The sequence below is a fragment of the Herpailurus yagouaroundi genome, unplaced genomic scaffold, assembly GCF_014898765.1.
Source record: "Herpailurus yagouaroundi ecotype Mexico unplaced genomic scaffold, PumYag 206, whole genome shotgun sequence".
In the NCBI taxonomy this organism is placed as follows: domain Eukaryota; kingdom Metazoa; phylum Chordata; class Mammalia; order Carnivora; family Felidae; genus Herpailurus; species Herpailurus yagouaroundi.
The window spans coordinates 4,755,251-4,765,625 of NW_024412437.1; the positions used below are offsets into that span (position 1 = coordinate 4,755,251).

Below are 10,375 nucleotides of genomic sequence, written 5' to 3' on the forward strand. Positions count from 1 at the left end.
GGGGGAGGGGCAGAGAGGGAGACACAGAATCGGAAACAGGCTCCAGGCTCCGAGCCATCAGCCCAGAGCCTGACGTGGGGCTCGAACTCACGGACCGCGAGATCGTGACCTGGCTGAAGTCAGACGCTTAACCGACTGCGCCACCCAGGTGCCCCTGAAGACGTTTTTAAGAAGGGACGATTTTTTTTTTTTTTACTGTAAGTTACATGTAGAAATAAACGCATGCTTTTCCAAGGAAAACATTTTTAAACGATGCTGTTTGGGTTTGGACTAAATTGCGTACAGATGCACAGTTGCACTTTGCGTTACGGTGTAAGAATAGACACAATGTTGGAAACTTTTGCGTTACGCTCAGAGAGATAACCCTGTTCGTTTGAACAGTCTTTGTATTTTGTTTGTTAAGTGACGGGGCAGGCAAGTACTTCCTGTTCTTTCCTGCAGGAAGACGTGGCCCGTGTGAGTGGTTTTTGTCCCCACGTATAAAAAGTCACAGTGAACCTCCTCATCTGCTCTATATTAGCTTTTGTTTTAAAAGCTCACAGCCAGGGGCGCCTGGGTGGCACAGTCGGTTAAGCGTCCGACTTCAACCAGGTCACGATCTCACGGTCCAGGAGTTCGAGCCCCGCGTCGGGCTCTGGGGTGACAGCTCAGAGCCTGGAGCCTGTTTCAGATTCTTGTGTCTCCCTCTCTCTCTGCCCCTCCCCCGTTCATGCTCTGTCTCTCTCCGTCTCAAAAATAAATAAACGTTAAGGAAAAAAAAAAAAAAAGGAACACAATTTTCCCCCAGTATTTTATATGCCTGAATACGAGATGAGATCCCCTCCCAAAACCGTCCCTCAGAAAAGTGAACTTCTCTATACTTGATTCCTTGCCAGTTCTCAAATGACACAGCCTCCTCTTAACTTATTTTGTCAGGGATAGACTCCTTCAGCAGAGATGCCTCCATTCTGCGTTGGGTTTTATTACCGACAGAACTGGTTAAAACAGACTGGTGGCAGTGAAGGGTGTAGAACTTAACATTCTTTCAACATTGGCCCCCAACTTGACCCTGGTGACGACGATGATTGACATTAAGCATTATTGGATGAGTGATGGTTCGCTGGGTGGCTCGGTTGGTTAAGCGTCTGACTCTTGATTTTGGCTCAGGTCATGATCTCACAGTTCGTGGGATCGAGCCCCATGTTGGGCTCTGTGCTGACAGTGTGGAGCCTGCTTGGGATTCTCTCTCCCTCTCTCTCTGCCCGTCCCTTGCTCGCACTCTCTCTCTCTCTCTATCTCAAAATAAATAAATAAAATTTTTTTGGATGAGCGAGGCAAGAGTCTGGAAGGAACAGGCAAGATTTCTACGAATCTACATATTGTTTTATAGGATGAGGTCTTTTTCATCAATAAATTAAACATAGGCAGACATTCACTTGTTTCATGTACCTCTCTGATAAGTTACAGGTTGAAATTGACCAAATAACTAGGTGTTTGGATTCTCACACGGGAGCAATGGAGGATCCCCTTATGTAGCAGCGGTTCCCAAGGTCGTCTGGCCTTGGGATCACAGGGGGAGCTCCCAGACCAGTCCTAGTGGACTCCCGGAGGGTGGGACTCAGGCATCAGGCTATTTATTTATTTATTTATTTATTTTTGAGACAGAGAGAGACACAGCATGAACGGGGGAGGATCAGAGAGAGAGGGAGACACAGAATCTGAAACAGGCTCCAGGCTCCGAGCCGTCAGCCCAGAGCCCGACGCGGGGCTCGAAGTCAGGAACCGTGAGACTGTGATGTGAGCTGAAGTGAGACGCTGAACCGACTGAGCCACCCAGGCGCCCCAGGCATCAGGATGTTTAAGGGTCCCCAAGTGATCCCAGTGTACACAGAAGCTCTCTTTAAAGGGGTGTTTTGCCAAAGCAGTGCACGTACTAAGGCCTGTCCATTGCCAGAGGTTTGGACTCTAAGTCAGTCTAATCGGATCCCCTGGAAGACACTGCCTTCTGGCAGAAAGCGTGACCTGGGTAACGGGAACCCCTCTTGGGCCATTTACCCTTGCGCGTGTCATCTGCAGGAGGGACAGTGTCACCTCAAAAGTCCCCAGTCTTTGAGCTATAGACCCTTTGGGGCCAGGAATCCATACGCACACCAAGCTCTGTCTGTAGACTGCATAGTATTTGGCCCACACATCTGTGGCACAGTATTTTAAAGACATGTATGTGCTGTTGTTAGGAATAAAACCGAAATTAACGTAAAGGTGTAATTGCCTCCCTAGTACCCTTTCTTCATTGTCTAGTTTCTCAGTCATCTATAAAGTAGACTTTGTGAGGGTCCTGGGCCTGGAAACAAAAGTGGGGATCAAGTATAGAGGTGCAGTGGGAATTCTGCAAGCCAGCCGTCTGGGTTTGAATCCCAGTTCCGCTGCTTGCAGCAGGGAGGTTGGGGCAAGGTGGCCCCTCTGTGACAGTACCTGGCCCACAAGCCTATTGATGACCCAAGAGCCAATCAGGTAAAGCATGTGGCCTAGATACGGGCAACGACCTGATCAAGACTGCCTTTTACTGTTTTTCACGATCACTAAAATCAGTTATACGCTTGGGCAGACTGCCCCCAAGAGAGCCCATAAAGGACTAGCTTGAAGGTTTTAGCCCACATTTATTAATTTTTGGTCAAAACTCCCTTACGGCTGCCACAGCTGGACGCGGAGGTGAGGAAGGCAGTCACTTACCTCATGGGTTTGAACATGGCCTTCCCGAAGTCTGAGAACCTCAGAACCAGCTTGAGGTGGACCCCACTGGGTTTCACAACTGTAAGGGGGAGAAGAGGGGAGTTAACAATCCTTCTGGGCCTAACCTCGGGGCTGTAAGCCTTTGTTCACTCAAAAAACCCAGCTGATTTCTTCTCTTGGTTCTTAATAAGACCCCAAAGCCTGGCATTTGCTTTCAAAACCTTGCAGGGTAAGGTTTAGCATGTCAGGCCACGGAGAGTGGGTCCAGGGGCTCAAGACATTACTTTGTCTGCTGTTGTGGGAACAGGGCAGACAATGCGGGATTCCCCGGACAGACACTCACTGCAAACCCCAGAAAACGTTTTCCTAAGAAGAACCACTGTCTTCCTCTTTGTACCTCTGTCCCAGTGGATTCTGGTTGTGCCACCTGTTACATTGCACTGGGCGAGTTTATCTACATCTCTTTCCATTCGACACTGCATACCTGGGTGAGACAGGGTCTGGTGAGTAAGACACCTGCCGGGGCACCGCCATCACCCTGAGCTGAGCGCTGCCTCCAGGGATGTCATGGAGCCCTTCACACGCTTTGCCCCATCCTGGCCTTGCTATAAGCCCCGTGACAGTTGGGACAACGACTTGCTCAACCTTTGTCTTCTATCAAATGGCAAAGGGCAGGTGCTAAACTAAAGGAAAGGGGAGCCCCGGGCCCTACAAACTTTCTTCCAAACCTTTGTCACATCATGACTTACACGGGGATTTCCCTGTTGGGTAAGTATTGCCGTCAATGCGTGAGGTTACTCATCGCTGGTGGTGACTGGCCTGTGGGCCTCAGTGTCCGGCCCAGACCTGCCCACGCTGAGGGCTGGGGATTCCGGTGCCCAGGCACGCCTGTACCCAATTCATAGCACCCTGGGAGGGGCTATAGCTCACATTTATCTTTTTGATTCTTTTCATCATTTACCCCAGTGGGTCTCAACTTTGGGTACATTAGAAGCACCCGGAGGGCTTCAAAATTCTGCTGCCTGGGGATCACCCCATACAACTGAATTAAAATCTCCTGGGGGGAGAGGCCAGTACACGGTACCTTTTAAAGCTCTCCGGGCAACTCTAGTACGGGGCCAGCTTGAGAACCGACGATGTTGTTAATTTCCAGATTCCGATTCAGAAAAGCAGAGTGGGGACGGAAATTTTGTATCCCTTTTCTATTTTTACTTTTTTTAAGCAGGCTTCGGGCCCAGCGCAGAGCCCAGCCGGGGCTTGAACTCACAACCCTGAGATCGAGGCCTGAGCTGAGATCAATGGTTGGATGCTTAACTGAGCCACCCAGGCACCCCGACATTTTGCATTCCTAGCAAGCTCCTTGATGATGCAGGGACCCCAGGCTCACCAGCGGGGGCCTGGTAACCGTACCTCTTAAAATCCCTTTTCTTTTGTGTGGGTGGAGGGGTGGGGGAAAATGTCGCGTTCTCAGAGATTAGGCAGAGAGAGTCATGCTCCAACTTCCGACCAGAAGTGGACCACAGAGTGGACGATGGGCCCCCCCTGTTGTTGCCAAATCTTGGGGTTCACAGGGCTGTGGAGGGAAGGGGGCTGGACAGAGGCGGGGCCGGGCCACTTACTCTGGGTGCAGTCACAAGCCCCAAGCAGGGCTTTCTCGTCCTGACTGTAATCTGCAAAGAAGGAAAAGGGTAGTGAGAACATCCAGGCTTGTTCCTGGAAGAGCCCACCACACAGGGCCCTCGACTCTGGTTTAGACCGCAGTGGGGAAGACGGTGAGGCGGCCCAGGGGGCCCTTGCCCCCTCAGCAGGGCACGTCCCAGGGCCCCGGCTGGCTGCAGCCTCCACCCTGCTCCATCCCAGGGCCCGTGCCCTCTAGCCCTTCAGCGGGTACTCGAACAGCGCCTGGGTGAGTGAAGGATGCTAGTCTGGTCTCTGCTAGAAATTGGACTGTTGGAGTGCTTGAGAGCCCAGACCTGGGACACAGCAGGTCTGTGTTTGAATCCCAGCGCCACCACGGGGTCTTTGGCTGAGCTGATTAACCTCTCTGAGTCTCAGTTTCCCCGCCTGTAAAGTGGCCATGATAAGGTCTACGTCATGCAGTCACTGTATGAAAGATCGTTGACAGGTTCCAAAGGAGCATCCAATAAATGGCAGCAAAACCACCATCCTTGAAGTGTGTGGAAACTCTTAGGGCTCTCTGATGGGGTGGTGAGGCGATCAGAATGAAAAGAGGTCTTTCAAAGGGGGAAAGGATCAATGGCTAGCCTTTTCTTCTTCTTACCTATCAGGTGTCAGAGTCAACCCTTTAAGATTTCACGCTAGAGCCCAGCCTGACATGGTTTATGCAGCTTCTCTGGGAGAAAGTCAAGGCGTCCCACAAGGCGACCCTGTGAGTCTCACCAGCGCTGATGGTGGGAGAGCGCCTCATGTCCTGGAGCAGTTGGCGGACGACAGGGCTGGACCGGGGGTACAGCCCGTGGCGGCTGATCCCCAGGTGGAACTGGATCCAGCTGGCGTCAAGTTGGAGCTGTAGTGGCGCGTCCAGGGAGGTAAGGTTGAGCTGTTCTTGGTACATCTTGTGCCGCCTGAAAGAGCAGAGAGAGTTTCGTTCTGTTTCAATTGGGCTACGAGAAGGCAGAGACTTGCGAAAGCACCGTGTCTGGGCTCTCTATTCATTCTTTCATTCATTCAGCAGCAGTATTAAGTGCCCACTGTGTACCCGGCCTTTTGCTGTGCTTAGGATACCATGGCGGGGCGGGCTGGGGGGGAGCAAAACGGGCACACGCCTTCCTTCCCTCTGAGGGCTTACAGTCTAGCGAGTGCAACAGGTGCATGGTTACACGGTGTCATACACAAACACACAAAATACCTAACTATAAACCATGACAACCACGGCGGAAGAAAAGAGTAGATGATGACGAGTAAAATTGGGGGCTTCCTATAACTGGGGATCTCGAGGAGGTGTTCTGGGCCTCTCCTGTGCACTTTTCCATGGAAAAGTCTGTATGTTATATTTCCGCACTATTTTCTGACCCATGGAGAGAAGGAAGTGAATGGAGGGCAAGGATCCCTTAAGTAGAGATAGATTAGACAATAGATTAAACGATGAGTCATACAGGAAAAGAAGAATTAACTAGCCATTTACTGTTGGCCCACTCAAGAGCCTTTTCTACCAGGGTACAAATAAAAACCAATGCCAGTGCCCTACGGAGGCCAAGAGTCTAGTTTGGGAGACAAGGTGTGGGTCTGTGAAATCATCGGAGCCAAAGACTCCCCCCTTACTCCCAATATTTTGGAGAAGGGAAAGACTGGTCAGAGGAAGACAGTCGGGGAGGAAGGTGGACTTCAGCTGGATCCTAATGAATGGGGGGCGTTTGGATTGAATGGGGTATTACAGGGGCGCGCGAGGAGAGGCCGGCGGGCGACAGGTGTGTCTAAGGATTAGAGAGGGAGGCATTATTTCAACAGATGGTTGAATAAAAAGGTGGAGGCTTCCAGTTGGAAGGCAGAGCAAATTAGCATGATGTCACCTGGCGAGGAGACGCTGACTGCAGGGGAACGTGGGATTTTGGGGGCAGGGAAAGGGTGCTCCTCTATGTGCATATTTCTCAAGCTGATGCCACACCTCTGAGGTCTGTGATGGGTTGGTGTGGGTTTTTAAAACATTTTTTTTTGCTAGGATTTTTGATTTCTGAATTCTGTCATTGTGAATTCTGTTAAGAATAAAGCATCCAGTAATGTAGCCGAGTCAACATCGACTCACTGTTTTGTAAAAACATTTAATTACATATGAATTCATTTTGATTTTCGAGTTTTCCTTTTCGAGCCAACACATTTTCTTTGTTCAGGTCCTGCCGCGTTTGAAAAGCTTTTGTGTATTTTAGGCACTGTGTCCACATTGCTAATGAACCCTGACCCACCGTCTTAGCTCAGATGCCCAAATAAAATACCACTGACCGGGAGGGTCAACAGCAGGCATTTATTTTCGCACGCTTCTGGAGGCCGAGGTCCAAGATCGAAATGTGGCCACGTTCCGATTTCGCCTGCGCCCCCTCTCGCTTTCTCTCGGCCTCGCGGATGGCCGCCTTCGTTGCTTCCTTACGTTGCCTTCTCTCTGTGTGCGAGCATCCCTGGCGTCTCCTGCTCTCATAAGGACACCAGTCCTATCGAATTAGGGCCCGCTCTATGTAGGAATCTTGGGGGGCGGGGACACAAATCGGTCCACAGTACTTGCCCATTTACAATCTTGGTGGCTAGTGGCCAGGAAGGTCCATGCCAGAAGGCTTTCCTCAACCCCAGCCAGGAGGTCAGGAGAGAGAAGGGGTGCGGACGGCGAGGTAACTCTACGTGGACGGAACTTCCTTTCTGGACACGGTTCTACCCATCTACAGAATTCAGTGAGACTCACATCCGTCAGGCAGAGCTATGCGTTTCCATTATCTATCAGCCTCTCCGGGGGGCTAAGATAAGTACCTGGCAGCAGTGTGTGTATATTGGCCCCCTCTGGCCGCCGTAACAAAATTCTGCAGACCAGGCGGCTTGGCCAATGGACATAGGTTTCTTGCAGTTCTACAGGCTGGCAAGTCCAAGATTAAGGTATGGGCAGATTCAGTTCTTTTTTTAAGAAAATATTTATTTATTTATTTTGAGAGAGAGAGAAAGAACATGTAGGAGCAGGGGAGGGGCAGAGAGAGAGGAAGAGAGGGAATCCCAAGCAGGCTCCGCACTGTCAGCACAGAGCCCATCGTGGGGCTCGAACTCATGAACCTTGAGGTTGTGACCTGAGCGGAAATCAAGAGTCAGCCACTTAACTGACCGAGCCACCCAGGCGCACCCAGATTGAGCTCTGGATGAGGGTTTTTGCTTCTTGACTTGCAGATGGCCACCCTCTCGCCGTGTCTTCACGTGGAGAGAGGGGAATGTCTCGTTCTCTTCTTGTAAGGATACTAATCCCGTCATGGGCCTCTACCCTCCTGACCTCATCTAAACCTCATTGTTTTCCAAAGACCCCCACCTCCAAATACCATGACCGTGGAAGTTAGGGCTTTGACATATGAATTTGGTGGTGGGGTGGGCGGGTGCAGGGGACTCATAAGCATTCAGCCCATAAAACTATGAGCTTCATTTCTCCACCCTTAACTCATCTGTAGAGCACACTTACTTGACATGCAAGGGAGAGCACACTCCCCATCTAAAGGGGACAGCTGCCATTAAGTTTCAGCTAACAGGAGTCATGTCTTGTCATTGTTCATTTATTTATTCATTCATCAACATTTATTGACTGCTAGACGCTGATCTACATACTGGAAATAAGGCTGTGTACAAAACAAAGCGTTTGTTGTCAGGAAACTTACATTTTCCTGACAAATCTTTTATTCTGAGTTTTCAAGAGAAGCTAAGAATCCAGATATTTTTTCTTTTTCTTTCTTTTTTTTTTTTTTTTTAGAGAGAGTGTGCACAAGCGAGTGGGGGAGACAGAGAGAGAGAGAGAGAGAGAGAGAGAGAGAATTTTTTTTTTTTTTTAACATTTATTTATTTTTGAGACAGAGCGAGACAGAGCATGAACAGGGGAGGATCAGAGAGAGGGAGACACAGAATCTGAAACAGGCTCCAGGCTCTGAGCTGTCAGCACAGAGCCAGACGTGGGGCTTGGACTCACGGACCGCAAAATCATGACCTGAGCCTAAGTCGGCCGCTTAACCGACTGAGCCACCCAGGCGCCCCAAGACTATGTTAAGCAGGCTCTGCACTGTGGTGCCAAGCCTGATGCGGGGCTCCCTCTCATGACTCTGGGATCATGACCTGAGGTGGAAATCAAGAGTTGGACGTTTAGCCGATTGAGCCACCCAAGTGCCCCTAAAATTCCAGATTCTGATCACAATGTATAATCTCCTTTTTAAAACATGTTGACAGCTCAGAGCCTGGAGCCTGCTTCAGAGTCTCTGTCTCCCTCTCTCTCTGACCCTCCCCCGTTCATGCTCTGTCTCTCTCTGTCTCAAACCACCCTCTCTCTCTGCCCCTCCCCTGCTCACGCTCTCTCTCTCCTTCAAGATAAATAAACAGTTAAAAAAAAAATTACAAAAAAATTTAAAACATCCTGTGTAGGCTGGGTATATGTAACAAGGGAACGAAGCCCGTACTTGAAGAGACGCCTGCACTCCCGCGTTCACTGTGGTTTTTATTTGAAGAGACACGGAAGCAACTTCTATGTCTGTCAGTGGATAACTAGGTAAAGGGCGTGTGGTATATCTGCACCATGGAATATTATTCAGCCTTAACAAAGAAGATCCTGCCCGTGGACGGACTTCTGGATGAGACCCGGAGGGCACTGTGCAAAGTGAAAGAAGCTGGACACAGGCAGGCAGACACTGCACGAGCTCACTCACATAGGGAATTTAACACAGTCCAACTCATTCATTGCAGCAGAGGGTGGGAAGGTGGTTGCAGGGGCTGAGAGGAAGGAGCACTGGGGAGAGCTTAATCAAAGGCTACAAAGTTTCAGTTACAGGATGCGTTAAGTTCTGCAGATTTAATACCCGGCAGTGTCACCACAGTTAAGGATACTCTAGTGCACGCTTGACATAGGCTAAGAATGTCGATTTTAAGTGTTCTCGCTTCGTGCGCGCACACACGCACACACACAAGGTAACTATGTAAGGTGATGGATAAGTTCATTGGCTGCATAGTGGTGGATTATTTAACAAGGTATCGAAATATGAAGCTCTGCACCTTACACACATATAGGCTTTGTTGATTACACCCCACTAAAGCTAGAACAACAACAACAGCAACAACAACAACAAAATAACAAAATAGCACCCCGCCCGTGTTCAGTGCCCTTTGCCCTTAAAGCAGATGCAGATGTGACCTGAGTCGGTGCAGGGTGGTTTTAAGACACCCTGTCCCCCCGGCCCCATAGCTGTGGGGAAGTCCGAGCACAGAGCAGACAAGGCGAGGGAACTCTGTTATTTTAAGACTTTGGTCTGCAAGAGCAGAAGAGACAAAGACGGCTGAGACCTCTTGCCGGAGACAGCAAGCCGGTGGCAGCCATCCAGCCCGGGGTGCGGGGAGATGTGAGCCACTGTGATCGTTCTTCAACATGACCCATGTCTTATGATTTATGACCGTCAGGGGAAAGGACGCATTGTTGACCAGGTCTGTAGGCCTCCCGCCAACTTTTCCTTACGTTATTAACATTTATTTTTATTTTAGCGACTAGTCAGGCCAGACTCTGAGGCTCAATCTCAGTGGCCTGCTGGCCTCTCTTGGGAGTCTGGTGGAAAGATTGCACAGGCCGGAGCTAAGCTAGTCACCCCGAATCGGAGCAGCGCCCAGAGCAAGTTAGGAGGAAGAGCCTGGCCGAGGGGCGTCTGGGCACAGGGGTGTGGGGTGGGGCGCTCCGGGCACAGGGTTGGGGGGGGCGGGGCGCTCCGGGCACAGGGTTGGGGGGGCGGGGCGCTCCAAGCTGATGGGTTCCAGCCGCAGCAGCAGGCGGGGAGGCAGAGTCCAGAGAAGGAAAAACACATGTGGCAAATTGAGTGCAACTTCTGGACGAGGGCAAATTCCTCTTTACAGCATCCACGTTTACTGCTAGGTGGGGACAGTTGGCTCTCTGGTTTGTCATCCTGCCCTCGCCAGAGCCAGTGCCATAGCCTGGGGAGAAGGT

General features: G+C 50.5%; 1 protein-coding gene across 1 annotated transcript in view; it reads right to left on the reverse strand.

Moving 5' to 3' along the window:
* The window catches only part of FAM20A (FAM20A golgi associated secretory pathway pseudokinase), a 14,080-nt gene extending 8,786 nt beyond the window's left edge, over positions 1-5,294 (reverse strand). Inside the window, exons 1-3 of the mRNA XM_040452203.1 lie at positions 5,110-5,294; positions 4,329-4,379; positions 2,710-2,788 (exon numbers count right to left, since the gene is read on the reverse strand). Of these exons, the coding sequence (XP_040308137.1) occupies positions 2,710-2,788; positions 4,329-4,379; positions 5,110-5,284 (305 nt within the window). The 5' untranslated portion in view covers positions 5,285-5,294. The remainder of the gene's footprint in view (positions 1-2,709; positions 2,789-4,328; positions 4,380-5,109) is intronic.
* Positions 5,295-10,375: the final 5,081 nt, after the last annotated feature.